The following is a 20,239-nucleotide window of genomic DNA, read 5'->3' on the forward strand; positions in this document are numbered from 1 at the left end:
AAATTTGTGTTCAGCAAATAAGACTTCCCAAGCCTTCAAGTGTTATGTGTGAGCTCTTATTATGCTGGAGCACACAGGCTGGAGGGGACCTGCTTTGGGTTTTAGCACTTGGCTGGTCAGCAGATTTGTACATGTGCCATATGTACATGTCTATGCATGTCCATAGATGACATCAGACACAGTAAATACCATAAAAAACATAGATAATACAGTCTACTTTTACACACATCTTTCTGCTTACTTAAGAGTAAGCATCTTTTAGTTGCTTTTGCATGCCTTTGTAGCACATAGTTGGCCAAAATATTTAAAAGGGGGAAAAAAAAAAAGGAGGTATTTTCCTGAAGTGTTTTTCCTTCCCTCCTGACCAGGAATGGTGGATTCTTCCATGATGCCAATTATGGGTTACCTCGTAGATCTGCGTCACGTATCAGTCTATGGCAGCGTGTATGCAATAGCTGATGTTGCCTTCTGCATGGGCTTTGCCATAGGTAAGTCCAAACTTTTCCTGCCTATAATGCACAGTTAAGAAGAGTGATTATGCTGTGATGCCAGGTATGAGTCCCAGTGGCTTTATGAGCAGGGGTTCTTATATTTTATAAGAAATGAAAGCAGAGGGAGTCGTGTTTGGCATCTGTTCTTCTCCTCTGCCGTGATGTAGTGCTCAGCTTCATTAGCTGTAAGAGGCTTGAAGGTCTCAGGCACTGAATGCAAATAGGATATCCTTTGGAGCAGTTAAAACTACCACCACAGCTGTGCTCTCAATAGTCTGAGAGGGGAATAACTCCCCACTGCCTCCTTGAGTGCATGGTACAAATACCACAAGAGCATCTCTTCCTCAATGAAGTATGAAGCCAGGAAAGGTTTATGTTATAATTACAAGCATGTCTCTACATTCCTCAAACCAATTTGTGAAGCAGGAGCTTTGTGTATAAAATCACTGTTGCTTAAAGTGACTGCTGCAAATGCTGTGTCTGAGGGATCCTCAGAAAAGGGGTTTTATTTATACAAGGTCCCTCTGCTGGCGGTGCCATTGCAAAGGCCATCGGGTTTCCATGGCTCATGACGATTATAGGGATTGTGGATATCCTCTTCGCTCCCCTGTGTTTTTTCCTTCGAAGCCCACCTGCCAAAGAGGAGAAAATGGTAAGTGCAACATGGTTGGTTTGGGTTCTGTTTTATTTTAACGAAAGAAAATAACTTGTGTCTGCTTCTTTGCCTCTAACTTCCTGAAAATGGGACCAGTGCACTTTCTTGCACCCTCATGCATTGTCCTTAGAATGAACTCCCCCTTCTTTTTATGTCCAACATGTATAAAGAAAAGCTTTTTATTAGTTGCATGTTACAAAGTCCCAAATTAGATTATCACAAACCAGGCTCCAGCAGACACTGATCTGCAGCAGCACACACCATAATGGACTCAGGATAAAATGCACTTTTGGTTTCCTTGAAGTGACAGAAATGTATTGACCAATTTTCTTTTATTCCTTTGTGTACCTTAACCTCTTTCTTTCCATGGTCCTCTACAGTGTGTTTTGCATCATGTGCTTTCCTTCTCCTTCTTCCTCCATACAGATCACCTGCCCTTACAAATTAATGGCTACTTTTACATAGGAACCCTTCACTCCTTCCCTTCTCACTGCTCGCTCAGCCTGTCACTCCCCCAGAAAGATTCCTGCTTTGGTTTTGGCAGCCCTTTTCCTTCAATTCTTTTCCTATACTGTTCTAATCTCTCCCTTCTTTTCCCATTTTTATAGCTCAATTTGCCCTTTCTTATAATGCCTTTTGTCTGCTCTCCTACTCACTGGTGCAAGACTTGCTGTTCTATGGATTTATACCAGATCGGGTTCAAAAGCCCTTTTACTGCAGGAGGGGATCCATTGCTTTGCTCACTGTTTCCTATGCTCAGCAAGAGGATGAGAAGCTCTCAAAGGAATTACAAAGCAGTGCAGTCAGGAGGCAGAACAATCCCATTTCTGATTCCAGGGTGGAAAAATCCTGGAAAACAAGTGCCAATCTTTCCTGCAACATCTGTCACCATCTGTAGGTCTAGCCCACCCAGTGCTCCATCCTTGCACTTGCTGAAAAAGGTTGTTTCAGGCCCAAAATGTAGTTGCTGGTTGTAGATGTATAGAAAATGCAATGCTGTATGGCTGTAGCTTTACTATGCAGCACCACATCTTTGCCAGGCGAGAACAGAACTTGCTGCAGATGCTGCTTTTGCTTTGTACCAGCATGAGCAGAACAGAAGGTGGAAAAATGAATTTTCCTGAAGTAGTGGTGTACATGAGGCCAGAGACCTTTTGTTTTGCACATATTTGGACTGCAGAATCCCAGAGATTCCAGTTAATCCCTTGTTGTGACCTTTGCAGACTGCAGATTTTTTTCTTTATTGCTTTTACATTGACTCAGGCTGAGGAACAGGGATAAAACAGCTGCTGTCCTTTGCTAGAGATAGGAAGTTTATCGTGTGCTTCCCTTGTCACAGACAGAGCTTCTCTTGTAACATGGTAACCACTGAAGGGACAGGATTTCTCTCTCATCTTCTTTGAGGATGGCTCAAACACGTAGAATCATAGAATAGTTAGGGTTGGAAAGGACCTCAAGATCATCCAGTTCCAACCCCCCCTGCCATGGGCAGGGACACCTCACACTAAACCATCCCACACAAGGCTTCATCCAACCTGGCCTTGAACACTGCCAGGGATGGAGCACTCACAACTTCCCTGGGCAACCCATTCCAGTGCCTCACCACCCTAACAGGAAAGAATTTCCTCCTTATATCCGATCTAAACTTCCCCTGTTTAAGTTTTAACCCGTTACCCCTTGTCCTGTCACTACAGTCCCTGATGAAGAGTCCCTCCCCAGCATCCCTATAGGCCCCCTTCAGATACTGGAAGGCTGCTATGAGGTCTCCACGCAGCCTCCTCTTCTCCAGGCTGAACAGCCCCAACTTCCTCAGCCTGTCTTCATACGGGAGGTGCTCCAGTCCCCTGATCATCCTCGTGGCCTCCTCTGGACTTGTTCCAGGTCCTTCCAGGGTCTGCCCCCCCACCATAGCTTTACGTGCCAAGTGACATCTGATGCACCATTTCTTCAGGGTTTGAAGAGTCAAAAGTAAGGTTCCCTACTTTGTGCTCTTTCTGCAATTAATTAAACAGCTTGAGGCAGTAGGACTCCTCTTGCTCATTCACCCAGCCTTTAACAAATGGAGATCAAGCATAGAATTTAGATTAGCTCTTCCCTGTGAGGGTGCTGAGGCGCTGGCACAGGGTGCCCAGAGAAGCTGTGGCTGCCCCATCCCTGGCAGTGCACAAAGCCAGGTTGGATGGGGCTTGGAGCAAGCTGCTCTAGTGGGAGCTGTCCCTGCCCATGGCAGGGGTTGGAAGTGGATGACCTTTAAGGTCCCTTCCAACCCAAACTGTGCTTCTATGATAGAAGAGGTAAATTACTGTAAGCGGAGAGCAGGTAGGTGTATTTCTATTTAATACATGGGCAGAAATTTGCTCATGATGTCTTTAGGACCAAGATCCCACCTCCTAAGGACTTGATTTATTCAAACCGAAATCAGTTTGGGCTCTACTTTCAGTGAATGCCAGTGGGGTCAACTGCAGCCCTCAGCTGGGTGCTACACAGAAATGCTAATATTCCCACTCTTGTTTTCTTTTAGGCCATACTAATGGATCACAGCTGTCCTGTGAAAACAAAAATGTACACACAGAACAACATCCAGTCCTACCCCATAGGTGATGAAGAAGAAGAATATGAAAGTGATGAATAACATGAAAAGCCATATAACATATTTTGGTGTACAAAATGCAGTGTTTCATGTGAAACATCTCATCCAGAAATAGGTTTTAGTTGTACTGTCCATTTAATAGTGAAATGGTCAAAAAACCAAAGGTGTATTATTCATCGCCCATGGTTGTAAAGCAGACTGCTAACCGCCTTATTGGGGGGGGGGGGGGAAACGCTTTTTATAGAGGATTTGTATAGTGTTAATCTTTATTTTATTTAATTTTATTGAATAGTATATTTTTATTAATTGTGTAGTATAGCTCTGTATAAATGTGAATTTTAGCTGGTTTTTAAAGTCAACTCATTTCAACATTTCACATTTGATTTGGAGTCACAAGCTACTGCTGGGAGATCCAGTCTTTCTTATTGACTGGAAAGGCAGAGAAAAAAAGGCAAAGCTCAAAGAAAACCCATCCTTTGTATCCTTTTAAATAATACCCTTGTAATTACAGTGAGAGGTGAAGGCTGGAATCCAGAGTGTGGACATCCTGATTGCTTTCTTCATCAATTTTAGGTCAAAACTTTACATATTTTATATAACCAAAAAGGCACCTCTTTGCCAATTTAAATGAGCTCTCCCATAACCATTAATGGAATGTTAAGGAAACCAGTATTTTAAACAGGTGAGTGTATCACTATCAGTCAGTACTACTGAATGAAGAATTAGTTAACCAGTCATGCAATATAAAGCCCACAAACCACACAACACCGGGTGAACAAATAGGTATGAATGTGCACTGTTCCTTTCCTTTAAAGGGAATAAGAACAGCATGAAGACACTTTTTATATTTCTATCTTTTGAAAGCTTTACTTTTAACATATCACAATGTTAGTTTAGGTGCGTCTTAAGCAACTGGTCAAGAAAAGCTGCAGCATCACAGTATTTAGTCTTAGTATGTATTAAAAGTAGGCTTGTAACTTAAGAAGTTCAAAAAAAGAACTATTTTACTTGGATTTGCATATACATCTGGAAATTCAGTATATATTTATGTTCTAAAATGAATCTAAATATCAACTTTGCTAAAAAGAAATGACCAGTTTGTTGCCAGTTCTTACCATTTGGGGACAGTCTAACACAGGCAAAGAACTGTGTCACGCAGTTCTGGGAAGAACCAGACTTTGAAAGAAAACATCTTAAACCAGTCCCAATGTCCTGATCAACTGTGGTGTATCTTTTCATTTGCAAAACTAAAATCTTTATGTGCCTTCTTTCACGTAATTGCAGATGGTTTATGTACTACAGCATAGATACTATGTTTACATATAGTTTTGTAAAGCACATATACTATCCATGGTCAGAAAATACAAAACACATAGTGGATCAAACTTCAAGTATTGCTTTGTCAATAATTACACATTCAGACTGCATTAAAATAAAGTTATCTGAAAGAAGCTCATGATCTATTGTAATAAAGTAAAAACAATTAAACAAAGGAAGAATTCCCCTCATGATTTGCCTTATGCATTGTGTTTGACTGTATATTGGGATGGGGGAAAGCTGACAAATATTTCAGGCCTAGGCCATTTGTAACTCGGGACAAGTCTTTTCACTCCAGGTCATAAATAGATGCAACTTGTTTAAGTAACCACACCAGCTTCTAAAATCAGTCTGTCATGTAGCTGCTAGGCTGAGATGTAACTTTTGGGAAACAGGTAAGGCCGAAATGTGTAGTGGAGGGAATACCCATCCGTGTTCTTTAAATAAGGGGGAAGATTCTGAGAAAATAATATTAAGAGGCTTAAACAGCATGAAAGGCCAAGCATTACGTTATATGTTGATTTGATAAATCCACCTAGAGATTGTTTTAGTGGTATATTTTCAATTGCATTCCTTTGAATATATAACAGATGGAAACCTTCCTTCAAGGCTGAGAGGTGTTTGGAGACAGACATTAATACAGCACAAACTAAGACTGTCATACACTGAATACTTCACCTCCACTGAGTAAGTAACAACTGCGCAGATAGAGGAGTATTTAGGTTCAGATTTTACTGTAGATCATTTTGATACAGGATGATCTTCAAGGTCCCTTCCAGCCCAAACCATTCTATGATTCTATGATACTTCAGCCCAAGAGAAGTTCTTTTATTTAGCTTTACTAAACTCTTTTGGTCAACATAAAGTTGTTAATCTGTTAAATCTGAAACTAATATAGCAATGTTAGAATTCTAAAATATAACATCTTAATTTCTTTCCCAGCTGATTAACCAATTTACTGCTTAAACTCACAAGTGTAAGAGTAATGCAAACATAGCAAATTATATATATGAAAAAGAAGAATAGAATGGTTTACTTCATGGCTTGATTTTTGCACTTTAGAGCACATCAAAATTAAGCAAGACTTCACAATAATCTGCAGCACAAAACAAGGGGCCTTATGGACCAGCATCTTACGGTTTTACTCAGCAGACCCAGACAGATCAGTCTGGTTCCCCCCTGCTCCTGCTCCCACAAAAGTTAGAGGAAGACAGAATTAAAGACTGCACAGACACTTCAGTTTGGGCTCTCTATGCCCCTAAAATAGATATTTAGCAGTTGTTCTATATTTGGGATTTTTGAACGAATAGGCAATCAAACATCTTTAGTCAGGAAGAAACTAAGTCACAGAAAATATACAAAACCCCCCATTCTGTCCTGGAATAATTTATGTCCTTTCTTATCTTACATATTTTTATCTGTGTGTGATAAGGTCACTTAGTTCATTTCCTCCCACTATTCAGTCCTCCCCTGCAGCTGTGAACTTCCATGCATTTTATTTAAAATTTGACGAAAAATGTCACAAGGATAGTGAATTATACGGAAAAGGTGATTAGATAAAAAATGATCTAGTAAACAGTGAGGATTTGTTTAGTTATTATCTGTTAACATCTCTGAAGGACAGGGCAAGTCAGAAGAAATTTTCTTGGACAGTTTCCCCCCGTGCAACGCAACTCTAGTTGTAGTCACTACCATCAGTACTGCGTTATTATCTGTGCAGTGCTTGGAGGTCTTAGAAATCCCCCACCAGTAACTCTAGCATTTTATAAGATCCTCTAGCTCCACAATGAATTAACTGGAATCACTGTTTTGAAAGAAATCTATTATTAAGCTGTGTAAATCAAAAATAGATGTGTATTCATACAGAAAGAATGCAGAAAAGCCCAATTAATCCACATATCAGCAGTTCTATTTACTGCGAAATGTGCGGTTTACTCCCAAAGAGCTTTCCTTTAAGTAGTGGCTTTAGGTGATAAACTACTGCAATACCAGTATTTAACCAAAAATATTAACACAATGCAAAGTAGTTGATAATTTAGCAAAACTATTTTATTAAAGCTTATTCTCATGATAAAATAATAGCCAACAAAATCATATTAGGCAGATATTCTGCAAATGTGTGTAGCTGCCACCTATTCAGATATCATTAAGTCAAGATATTCTTGTTTTCCGTGGTATTCTTTATTTTCAGCTATTTACAGTCAAGCATGAAGCAAGGATTACATCAGGAATGTAGTATTACAGTTTCCCCCTTGAGATTCACTGTATATTGTAATTAATGCCAGATAGGAATTGTATATTTTCCTTCTTATCACTAAAATACAACTATTTTGCCCTTTTCCCATTCAGCATATTTAAAAATATTGCACTACGTTTAATTTCTCTCTTACAATCATCATTAGCAGTACTATAGGAGGAAAACTATATCCAGCTTTTCTTACCCACTGCATTACACAAGTCAATCTAAACCCACAACTGTGTTTTTGAAATCAGCATTTGCATTGTTTTCACAGCTCCTTCGTGTGTACCAGGGTTTAAATGAAGTACTTGGATATATATTTTAAAAGCTCTATAGTAGTCCATAAGAGCAAACACTGATGGAGATTAAATGCAGATCACCGCCAATCGTAAGCCGCTGAGAAAACCGAGTGGGGAAGTCTTAATATGCATCTCAAGCAAGTATAGGTTAAATAACTTTTAGTCAATAAGGGAAGCTAATTTTGTGCGATTATTTGCTGAAGCTTAATTTCAGAAGTGTGTCACATGCCTGTTTTAGCATGGATAGTGTTTTCCATACATCAATTAAGTATCAACTGCCAGAACTCACAAAGAAGTGCAAGTACTTGCATGAGTGGAAGTAACCATTCTGTTTAGAAGTCCGAGTATGCTTAGACATCGGTAAAAACCATTGCTTCTTAGCTTTGCCCATCAGAAAATAAACTGAGAAGCAAATTTAATGGAGAGAAACATTACAGACTGCCTGAAAATTTAAACGAGTTATTTTTCCATCTTAGATTCAACACCATTTCCACAAAGGCATTTTTCTTTCCTACCGCCATGGTACCAGTGATAATGATACCAGTTCCTAGCACAGTACCTAAAATAAGGATGGTATTTCACACTGCATTTCTATACACAGAAGATGAAACAAAGACAGGAAATAAATAAGAACAATGGCCTTAGCCAGGTGATGCTAAGATCCACAGTTTACACATAGCACAAGACCAGATAGATCTTTTCAAAAGCAGCTGACTGACATTTGTCGTCATCTCTACTGGACGCACGCATTTGGACTCAAATAAAACGTTATATACACTATAGGACATTTTTCTGACAAAGGTCATCCTTCTTCTCAGACTGTCTCTTCTGTCTGAGAAGCTGAATGCCAATGACTACTATGATGATACTCAAAAGTGTTGAGAGAACATCTTTAGCTATTTTGTGAAGTATTTTGTACCTTAAGCTTCCCAAAATGATAGTCTGCAGCAAAATATTTTGGTTTTAAATCACTTAAACTGTCATCACATTCTTTTTCATAGAATGCAATGAAACCTCCAACTCTTGTCAAGAACAGTTTTCCTTTAGCAGCTTACCTGATAGTACAACACTACTTACACATGTAGTTTTGTTCTGCAAGGCAACCAAACCAGCCTCTTATCTCAAAGATATTCCCAATTCAATTATTCTGAGATACTGGTATGTACTTTGATATCTAGCAGTACTCAATCAGGATATAACAGCCCAAAATTCTAAGGAGGATTAGCATTACTATATTTCATATTAATTAAAAACTATGAAAAGTTCCTGTGTTTAACAAAAATACGGAAAACAAATGATATGCAACAGTAATGTCAGTAAATACTAATAACAGATAAAATGAAAGACCCTTTGTTTGCTTTCATGACATGTTTGGCAAAAAAAAAAAAAACCAACATAACTATTTAGTAGACAGACATACAATAAAACTGTGATCAACATTGTAAAGCCTGGTCCCTCAGTGACTTCTGTGTTAGTCATCAGCTTAGGCATGCAACAACCTTGTATTTTTGAATCATACAAGGGAAACTCAACGTATTGAAAACCCTGCCAGTTTCCTGCTGAAAACACTGGCTCAAAACAAAAAGGGGAGGGGGGGGTGAGGGTAGAGAGGGCAAGTAATCCATTAAGGACACCATACACCTTCATGTGAAATGGTAAGGTTACGTAATTAGAAAAAATAAAAATAAGTTATTAAAAATAAATTTCCAATAGAAACCCCAAAATGTAATTGTACCCAGCCAGTGTAATAAAAATCATGGTGCTGTAGCTGGAGAAGAACCAGTATTAGCTGTACTCTTACACAGGCAAGTAACTGTGGAGAAGCAGGACACGTACATCATATCAGTGTTTTAATTTCCTTGGTGTGTGTTTGTAAATGAAGTGCAAAGTATTCTTTTAGTCCATTCCTTCTCAGGATAAATATGTAAATATCAGTCTACTGATTCAGGCGGATCAACTGATTCTTCTGATATGATGTTGATTGTTGGGGCCTCCATCAGACTGACATCTTCATTATCCATTTCTTCTGCTACACTGGGCTCCTCTGAATCTTTAGTCACGGCTTTGGACTGCCGGTCTAAGGACATGCTCTCCAAAAACTCTATATCCTCAATGCCTGCTCTGTAGTGGATCATCAGCAGTGTCAGGGCCTGCAGTCTTTCACCTGACTTAGCCAGTGCAGCAGAAATCAGGGCTTTTTTCCTTGCATCCGTTGTCTCTTTTTCTTCTTTAACAAGGGAGTTGTTATTTTCCAGCTCCTGATCTATTTCATTCTGCAACTTATCCAACATAAACTCTAGTTTCTGGGAACGCTCCTCTGTGGGTAAACTTCTATACAGATCACGTCCAATTTCTTTAACAGCAATGAAGACGCTGTCATCTAGACCACCCTCCTTTCGGACCAACTTTATCCCAGTACTTGATGCACGTTTTGAAGGACTACTTGGCCCACTGATTTCAGTATCACTACTTTCATTATCAGAAGTGGTCGGTGTGTGCTTTGGCGAAGGTTCTACCACCTCTGCTCCTTGCTCAGAAAGGCGAGCCTTGGGGACTTGCCGAAGGTTTAAGAAGCGGGTGCTTGTATTGATGATATGCCTGGTCAAACCTGTAGTTCTGTTAACAGATTTAGATTCTGCATCAACACGAGAGGACGCAGCTTGGGGAGCTTCCTGTCCTTCCGCTCTACAAACTCCCGCAGTTTGATCAAGTCGCTTGTCAGCTGCTACACAGAAGGGTGTCTCAGTTAGACATTTTTCTAGACATTTTTTATGGCAAACGTAAGCACAGAGCATGCACTGCGAAGCTGCTTTAGTCCACACTTTCTTTTTGCAGTAATCACACCAAGTTGGATTCTGAAACTGAGTATCCTGAAAGTTATGTTTGCTCTCCGTAAAAACAATTTGTCCCAAGTAAGGATCCTCCTTCTGACATGCACGAGCTTCTTCTTCCATTTGACATTCATTTTCTTTCTCCAGGAGAATGTTTGAATCATCTATTTCACCTTCTATTAAATATTTGAATTGTAAAGTTATATCACCATAACAAAATTTTTCATTGAATCCCTTATGGTTTGTCAAATTCCGCAACGCTGTTCTAGTGACTGTAGCTTTAGGCGCAGGAGCATTCAATTTAAATGTTCTAATATATTCCATTGAGGATGTAGCTAGACAATCTAAAGCAATTTCTTCAAGTCTTATGCTTGCATATCCTAAGCAGATAAAGCCACCTGCTTTGAAAGGGTCTCTGCACCAGAGTGCAATATTAAGGTACCTATGGTATCCTTCTACTTCAAACAGACAGGTGGATGCTCTCGTCTTTGGCCATCGGCCTTGTCGGATTTTATAAGGAATTTCTGGTGATTCCCATGTTTGATGATCATCTCCACTATCTTTGCAGCTACGCGAATTTTCTGAAAGTCCATCTTTTAATGAATCTTGTTTTGGTGTCGTTATTACTTTTGATATTGCTGGGTCTTCTATTTGATCATTATTCTTTACTACCTTCTCTGCACATTTATCTCCATTATTTGTAGGTGGAGGTGGCCTCTCTGGTTTTTCAGAAGATACACCTCCAGGTTCTAACAAATTTGGACTTTCACTAGTAGACACAACAGACTTACTTTGTGGCCTTGGTGGCACAGGAGGCTTAATACCAGATCCTTGCGACTGTTTTCCTGATTGCTGTGATGTATCTGAACCCTCAATAACTTTGGGTACTGCCAATTTATTTCCATCTTTTTGTTGTGTTTTTGATGTTGTCTGACTTCCTAAATACAGCTTTCGATTCAGAATCGGAGATATAGTTCCATGGGTTTTAGTAGCAAGTACTACTACTGAACGTTTGGGACTCAGAGTTGCTGGCAGATCTTCTTTTTGCTCAGGTGATTCACAAGCTAAGTCCTCAAATTCTGAATCAAAATCTCTGTTATCAACATCAACCGATATACTAGCTTGGTCATCTTCTGTCTGTGTCAAGAAAGCAGTGTCTTCCAGTTGACCAAATCCATCCTGCAGTGCTGAACTGTGCTGATTACACCCAACAGGCCTTTCATAAAAAATTAAAACTCTATCCCCTGCCTGTCTAATGAGCTTCAACACTTGGACAGTTGATGTGATTTTAACACCTATTAAAAAAAAAAAAAAAGACAAAAATTGTTAAATTTTAATTATGAGAACAGTCTAAATGGCCAAAAATAGCTGATAAACATTTAGATCGTTAACAGTGGTAATAATTCTGTTAATCAACAACAGAAGTCAATTACAACAGAAGAGCTCAACTGAAATGTAATAGGTTGATCCTTTCCATTGTATTCATACAAATATATTACTTCAGGAACTGGAAAAAGATATAAATACTCCAGTTTGCTGTTTGTCATTAATGTTGTGATCTTAGAATAATTTTGCTTTTATGTGCTCATATTTTTAACCTTGATCTTACTGTAAGTTTGCACTTCTCAGCAGCAGGCACTTCATGAAGGATTCAAAAGAGATGAGTATCTTTAAATACAGTTTTAATTATAACAGAAACAGGCTAACAAAGAAAATCATTCTGATATGTTAACACAATATAGGCATGATGTTACATTTGCAGTAATGGAGAACAGTGAACTGAATCATCTACCTCATGAGAACTCCCAGAGCCATTTGACAGTATCTCCAGCCTATGATAAGATTCAGGAAATTACATGCAAGCTAAGATTTCTTACTGAGCAGACAGTGCAAATAAAGTCATGTAGGGGATCATGTAAAAATTACTTTTCCCTTGTTCTAGAACAATCATCAACTGCCTGCTTGAAGCAACTCAAAGCCATTTTAAATCACTAGGGCAATGCAATGGGGATTTAGGCAGTATCTAATCACAATAACTCATTGTAGTGCTTAAGCTCTGGTCTATAAAACCTCTCACATAAAAAATAATATGAAAAAATAATGCCACTGTGCTAGCAGGGAGTTTAAGTAGTTCATATCATAAGTGTATGAAGTTCTGTCTTCATCTATCTTCACACTAACTCTTCTATAGCATCTTAATGACTTAGCAGAACCAAATATAAAATTACTTCACCTCGGATTTATACAGTTGATGTCTGGAGAACAAATCTGCCTGCTATCACATGCAGAGATATCTGGGATACTATATATAACTCACCATTACAGTTTTGCATTTCTTTCTCTGCCAATTACCATAACCTTTTATTTAGTCCCACAACATCCAGTAGAAAACACTGCATTATTCTTGATGATCATAAACAGGGCTTCTATCTGCTCCTTCCACTAAGTGGATTAGCCACTGTTCTTGTTAATGGTTTATTTGTCCTGCAGCCCACTGCCATGTTCTGTAGGTCCCCTCCAATTCTCAAGTTTAAAGCAGTAACATTGCCAGTATCTGGTTTTGATTATGGTTTATGACTATGATCTAGTTCTCTGGTGGTGACAGGGTTCATATAAACCAGAAGCATTCAAGCAATATCTGGAGATGGTCTAATTTGAAATTGTAAAATATAAAATAGTATCAATCTACTTCATAATGCCCAGGGATATCAACAGAATCTGTCTTTAAAAAATAATAACCCCCCCCAAACCCAACAAAACCCCAACAACCCACAGTGCACTCCCCTGATAAAGTAACTTTCTGCCTCAACGCAGCACCTGTCTGCAATTTACAATTTGGCCAAAATCTTCAAACAGAACTTCAGAGTAGATTTTTAAATAATACTTAGGCTCCTGCAGGTCCAAAAATTGATACTAAAAGTATAAAAATACTATCAAATACTCAGCAGATCTGCTTGGGTAACTTTGATAAATTCAGACAATTACTCCACTAGTCACAAATGTGTTTGTACTATTTGTTCCATACTCTACTACCTTTAGGTTCAAAGCTGAGCATGCAGGCCTAGGACTAGTTTGGTTTTAGCTAAGCACATTTTATAACATCACTGGAAGAAAGTAAGTAGAGAACCTCACAGCATCTCTATTAGAGCAGTTAAGGTATGTTTGCTCAGTTTTATTCTGACTTCCATGTAGTAAAGATGGAAGAAAATTAATCAAATGAATGATAACCTTAAGTGGCCATAACTGTTATGAGTGCCAGGCATAACTGTAACTGTTGAGAAAGGCAGTCTCACTGAACTGTATGCAGACACGTCCTCCCAGTTTACAAGACAACCCCTGTTTTGAAAGCTGACATTACTCACTGCCAATGGCTAGAAGTCTGTCTCCCCTCTGTAGATCAGCAGCTGCAGCCGGTGAGTTTGGAGTCACGGTTTCAATAACGACGTGTCCTGTATCATCCTCCTTGGACTGCACAAAGCGGAGCGTAAGTCCAATACTTTGCAGAGTCCCTTTCACTAGTTCTGCCTAGAGAGAAAGAAGCTGTTATGTTGACTGAGTTGTCTGCAAGGATCCATGGTTACTAACAATATTTAAATAAAATTATACAACTGATACTATTAAAAAAATTACATTAGGACATGCACAGACTTCATTAAACAGATTCTCATATAACGGATTGACCATTATCCAATCCAATTCACATTTTTGGAGAAATAGTTTATATAGAATTAAAAATGCTACAGAACTAACCCATGTAAATACAAATCAGCAGGAAAGGCAATACATAGAATCATAGAATGATCTGGGTTAGAAAGGACCTTAAAACTCATCCAGTTCCAACCCCTTGCCATGGGCAGGGACACCTTCCACTAGAGCAGCTTGCTCCAAGCCCGTCCAACCTGGCCTTGAACACTGCCAGGGACTGGGGAGCCACAGCTTCTCTGGGCACGCTGTGCCAGCACCTCACCATCCTCTCAGGGAAGGATCTCCTCTTAATAGCTAATCTAAATCTCCCCTCTGTCAGTTTAAAGCCATTCCCCCCTGCCCCATCCCTATATGCCCTTGTAAAAACAGCCTTGTAAACATCCCTCACCTTAACAAAAAGCCACAGTCCTAACAAAGCTACACAACCTAATCATCCATTTTATTAGGAATTAGTTTTATTAAAAGGAGCACTGTACAATCCATCTCTTTGAACATACCACATTGGTGTTATAAAGCCAGTTACTATCAGTAGCTCTTTAGTAGTCAATCCAAAAAGGTGCTTGGAATGAGAAAATTATTATGTACTTACACACTGTTAAGGCATATTTAGAACAAATTTAAATTGACAATAACCTTGAAGTTTCTTTAAAGGCTCAGAACCCTTTCCTCATTTATCTTGCAAGATAAATACAAGATAAAATTTAACTCTGTATTCTCAAATAACCTATTATTTTAAAAAGAAAAATTAACCCATGCAAATGACTGAGGTGCAATCTCCGTAGCAGAGTTTCACCACACACCCATGCACCGATCTCTTACAATTTGGAAGTCCCTACTGAAGAATATATATCTAGGCAGTGGTCAATTGTTTACACACCTCAATGTGTGACTCTTTGGCAACTTTTTTCTTACTAAAAACTGTCCTTAATGAATCTTAAAATATATTTTACCCCTACTCCCCAAAGCACCTTCTTTCTGAACTCTTCAATGACCATGTGCTACCATTCCACCAACGTATATTCTGTCTATTTGAATGGGGAACTCAGCTCCAAGGACAGAAGTTTAATTTGCTTTTCTGATCCCCAAGAACAGAGACACAGATACTGTTTGTAGAAAACCTCCACAGGAAATGTTCTATTTGGTTTCAATTTACTGAGTTTAGGTAGACAGTCTTCCCCTCCATCCTTCTGCATTTACTTTGTTGCTATTTAACTGTCGATATTTGAATTGTCTGGAGTTGATCCTCCTTTTTTGAGGATGTGTTCGTTTGCTTAGTTTTGTACAATGGCTTTCCACAGCTGAAGTGGATTACTTCAGGACGTGACTCTCTCCTTTGCTGTATGGCAGTTCCCATAATAAAATAAAGAAAAAAAATAAATAAAAACCTCTGAAGTATTAAAAAACAAAAAAAAGGGCAATACCTCTGCAAGAAAAGCAAAACTTCAGTAAAAACGATAAATCTCTTCTGCTGCAGACCTTTATACATAATACAGCTTTAAGTTAGCAATTCACAACTGTTGCATGTGCTGTATGGAAACAATATGAACAATTACTGCAATTTCAAAACAACACTAGTTTAATACTTTAACTGTCAAACCCACAGATGACATGAATTTGCTGTGGCGGCACACAAACATGCAATGAAAAAGCCTCCTAAAAATCATTCCCCTATGCCATAAAGCACTGTATATTGTTATCAAACAATGAGGAGACCATTATTTCTCAGATTTGTCCCAGAGTCCAAGTACTCAAATCTCAATTGTCCTATGATGGTTCCTTTGAAAATCTTGCTCTAAATGATTCAGGGTAAAAAACTATTTCCAAACCCTTGTGTTTGAATAGGTGACAAAACTATCACAATGAAGATCAGACAGTAAACTCCCACTTAAGGAATGTTGATAAACATGAATATTACAAAGGACTGAAAAACAAACAACTTTTTTTCCCTTATTTTTACTTATTTCACTAACAAAAGTATGAAGATCTTTACTGAGAGAATTTCAGGAAATAAATGCATGCTTAGATGGAGGAAAAAAAAACCCAAAACCTAAACAGGGTAGTTTTCCTCTTAACACTAAGCAATACTGCCCATTTAATTACATTCCTTTAGGGACATATCTATTTTGATCATAGTTCCTTCTGAAATCTTGCATTCGTTCTGGATCTTAATGCCCAGAACTGGAGTTAATTAGTAAGACAAGATGTTTTAAAGTCCTGGCTCATCCAAGATGGATAGTCTGCTAGCTCTGCATCACTGCAAAAGAAACATTGCTGTAAGACAGTCTCTAACATGAGGTAACTTGTGCAATCAATCACTGAGTAGATCAGAAAACACGTACAAGTCCTGAAGGAAGCTGGCCATTATAACACTTTTACAGCAGGTTACCTTGTGCAAATCTACTTTCTTTTGCAGTCTATTTTCTCAGCCATTCAAAGAGTGGCACAAAGAAGTGGTAAGATTTCTAAAGACCCTTCCTTCAGCAAGCCTTATTTGCAAGTGCATGTCATCAGGAAAACAAGAGCTGGTACTGGGGTACCTTGCATTTTGAAGAAAGGCAGCAACGACCCTTAGCCACTGCTAGTACTTGCAGTCATGGCAAACTGTGTGATGAGCAGACACAGGGAAAGGGCATAATTAGAAGTAAAAAGGAGAAAAAGAAACGTTACTAAAACTCTTTCTTACAGAGTTTGTCAGTAGGGACCCTCATCCTCTTGAGCTTTCTTTGAACCCAAGGACTTCTTTGAGCAGATCTCAATAAGGCATGACTTACCAGTGAAAATATTCTCTATTGTGAAAGACTAGAAACCTCTGAGGTGATTCCCAGTATTTCACCCTTCCCTCCTCCCGCAGGGCGAGACCACATAAAAGCACGAAGGGACAGCTGGGACCAAAGACCCTAAGGTACCTCTGAACATTTGGCTCCCATGCAGGGACACCGACCACAGATTACAACGCGTATGACTCACTGATGGCAAGGAGACTTCCAATATTCCAGCAGTATCTGATGGAAAGCTGTTTTTGGAAGGGGAGTGCCTTTGAACATAGCAAGCAAAGTTCATCTCCACTTTTTATTAACTCTGGCACAGTCACAAGCTTTCTCACGAAGTAAACTGGTTTTATTTATCAACCCAAACCAGATGATTTTATTTTCTGGCAACTCAAAAGATTCACCAAATAATACCACAGTATCTCAGATGCTAGCTGCGGCGCAGGTAAACACAGTTTCAAGCTCTCCAACACCACCCACCCCAACAATCATCTCTGCATACCCAGCACAGCTCCTTTGTATGCCTTTTTGCCTCTACCTCAAATCAAAACGTGGTAGTACATGTGGAGAACCAAAGATCTACTGATGTTTCTGGATGGAAACAACAGAAAGGCAAAAATCACGTAAAAGACACAGAGGTTAGAAGAAAATCGCTGATAATGAAAGGACATTTATTACCAAGGAAGCTTGCTGCAAGGGGAAAAAATTAAAAGCTGTGCCTAGGAGAAAGGGAAATTTTTACCCTATTAAAGCAAGACTGTTTTACTTTGATCTAATTAATAGCTCTGTTCCTGCAAATCTTAGTAGCTAAATAAGAAGCAAGACATAGCAGATAATACTACTTGCTTGTGAATGAGAGGCACACATTCAGAGTAATTTATATTGAAAGAGTTAAACTGTGTCACAGAACTTGGAAAACATAGCATTTTTATAAAGGTAACCAACCCCAGACAATATATGAAATCCCTGTGCAACAGAACAGTAATGAGTGTCTTAGGGAAAAATGAAAAGAAGTAATTTCCTTAGTGTTTTATTATCGAAGGAAAAACCCAAGAAGAGGACACAAGATGTCTATTCACTTCAAAATTAATAAAACCTTTTGATGTGGGGCAATGAATGCCTGACTCTACAGGACAAAGTCTATAAGCATCGATTTCACAGTACAGGCTTTAGTTCATTTATATGCATCAGTGCATGAGCCACCACAGAGCATAACCCCACGACTGCCTTCAGTTCAATACTGGAAGTATGCTCTGGAAACACAATGCAGCAGAAAAGTACGTTGTGGCTCTCAGCCCTTCCCTACCTCAGCCTTGTTGTTTTGAAAGCTTAGCAGATGTCAGTGAAAAATATCAGGTTTTCCAACCCGTTTTAACATACTGATTCTGAATTCCACAGCTACAGTGATAATTCAGAAGTTTATAACTTGCTAATACCATTTAAATGGCCAAATACTTGTGTGCGCATCAACAGGAGGCAGCTTTTATCTTCAAATGCGTCATTAAATTATCAGTCTGAAAGAATCTGTAAAACCAAAGGGATGACAAACATTGCTGTTATAGGCGACATACAAATGTAATGCCATTGACTACTTGCTTAACACCTACCTATGAAGTTAGGTTATTTTTGAATACAGAGGTATGTCACCACTAATACAGTAGTTGCATAACTACAATGTAAATTAATATGAGATATAGCGCTTTCTAAGACAGAACGTAATAAATAATGTCCATTAATAAATATGGGGATTATAGCATCTGGAAAAGTATGTACAAACTCTTACGAGTAGGGCAACATCATCCAGCTAAACTTTAAAAACTACTTGGTGCATACAAAAATAAAAAGTCACAAAATTAAGCCAGAGCATAATAATCAGAACAAAAGATTTCTACTTTTAAATCAAATTGCTTATTTTCAGGAACTAAAAAGGAAATTATTTTTTTGAAAGCTCAATTTTACTCTAACTAATATTCTATGTTTGCTATTTGTAATTATTAACATAATAAAGCTTTATTAGAATTTAGTAAGCATGTTGCATTCTTCTGAAAAGAAAAGCTTGATTATCCAAGCATGTAAGAAACATTATTTCATTGATTTTACATCAACTGAATAGTAACATTTTAATAAATATTTCTTATTCCCCATCAGTGGTATGCAGCACGCTCTATGTATCACAAATTGACACCATGTCAGTGCTGTACTGTAGATAAAAGCTTTATTTTTTTCCAACCTGTCAGAGTTATTAGAGTGGATCTTGGGAATTCTTATAAGGTATGGTCTAGTGTGCTTTGGGGAAAAAGAAGAGATAATGCCTATGGATATGCCTGCAAAGTATTACATTCTGCTAGAGAACCCTGCCTGCTGAGAGGAAAAGGAAGGAATATTTCATGTAAGAAAAAAAGAAAACCAAAACATTAAAGTACAATAAGTAGGAAGCAGTTCCTCTAGTCTGAAGATTCAGACACTTGTATGCTAAAAAAGGGGTTTTGGCACGTATCTTTAAAATATGGACTTCAACATTATTGCTTTTTTCAACCCTATTATTGGATGCAGTCATTAAATATGACCCACACAGTGAAGCAACTGCTAGATTATTTATACAGGTTAGAGAGAGTGAAAAGAGCAAGGTATCACCAACCTCATGACAGACTCCTTAGTAACACTAGACTTACAGGAAAAAAAGAATTTATAATGTTCCAAGAGGATTTCCATCTATGTTTTAGAGAAGAAGTAGATGTTTTTATTCTTTTGTGACACAGGCTCAAAGCATAAAACTAAGATGCCAGAGTAACGCAAGCCTTTCCCAACCTTTGCTCCAGCTCTCCCATTCCTGCAGCAGGACAACCCCTGCAGAGTTCTAGGGAAATCATCAGGAAAACAATCTCAAATAGTGAGTGTCTGATGCGGGCCTTGATAAAAAAAATCCACGATGATGGAAACACTTCAATTTCCCAGGCTGAAAACTCCCAACAAGAGCAGAAAGTTTTCCGAGCATCTGAAAGCAGCCTTCTTCTGGGGATACTTAAATAGCTCGGTACTCAACAAAATATGTACTGATTACCAATTATAAACTGTGTTCACAAGTATGCCTTACACATATGTAAATGTACTGATACACACATGCACTCACACAGTTGCACAGAAATCCATTTCAAGGGTTTGCTTCATAAACTTGTTATATAGGCTTGGCTTCCCAAGCAACTCTGTGGTAAGGATGCATTCAAATACACAGCAAAACCAGATACAGACTCAAGAAGAACAAACCCAGGAACTGGGTACCTAAAATTGAACAGAGGCATATGTCTTTTCTATATTTACTTTCTATTTCCTTTAACAGGTTCAGA

General features: G+C 38.6%; 2 protein-coding genes across 5 annotated transcripts in view; one reads left to right on the forward strand and one right to left on the reverse strand.

Annotated features, from left to right (window-relative positions):
- SLC18A2 (solute carrier family 18 member A2) overlaps window positions 1-5,409 on the forward strand; it is a 31,156-nt gene extending 25,747 nt beyond the window's left edge. For 2 of the 3 annotated variants that reach the window (XM_065672355.1, XM_065672357.1), the window contains 3 exons: window positions 369-488; window positions 1,010-1,143; window positions 3,668-5,409. In XM_065672355.1, coding sequence (XP_065528427.1) covers window positions 369-488; window positions 1,010-1,143; window positions 3,668-3,778 — 365 coding nt within the window. In that variant the 3' untranslated portion in view covers window positions 3,779-5,409. Of the gene's footprint in view, window positions 1-368; window positions 489-1,009; window positions 1,144-1,572; window positions 1,705-3,667 lie in introns of those variants that run through there. The other variant, XM_065672356.1, reaches the window with a different exon arrangement.
- A 1,675-nt stretch (window positions 5,410-7,084) lies between these two features.
- Window positions 7,085-20,239, reverse strand: part of PDZD8 (PDZ domain containing 8) — a 62,810-nt gene continuing 49,655 nt past the window's right edge. For both annotated transcript variants that reach the window (XM_065672354.1, XM_065672353.1), the window contains 2 exons: window positions 13,785-13,947; window positions 7,085-11,717 (listed from right to left, as the gene is read on the reverse strand). In XM_065672354.1, coding sequence (XP_065528426.1) covers window positions 9,523-11,717; window positions 13,785-13,947 — 2,358 coding nt within the window. In that variant the 3' untranslated portion in view covers window positions 7,085-9,522. The remainder of the gene's footprint in view (window positions 11,718-13,784; window positions 13,948-20,239) is intronic.

Source organism: Lathamus discolor, chromosome 3 (assembly GCF_037157495.1).
Source record: "Lathamus discolor isolate bLatDis1 chromosome 3, bLatDis1.hap1, whole genome shotgun sequence".
In the NCBI taxonomy this organism is placed as follows: Eukaryota; Metazoa; Chordata; class Aves; order Psittaciformes; family Psittacidae; genus Lathamus; species Lathamus discolor.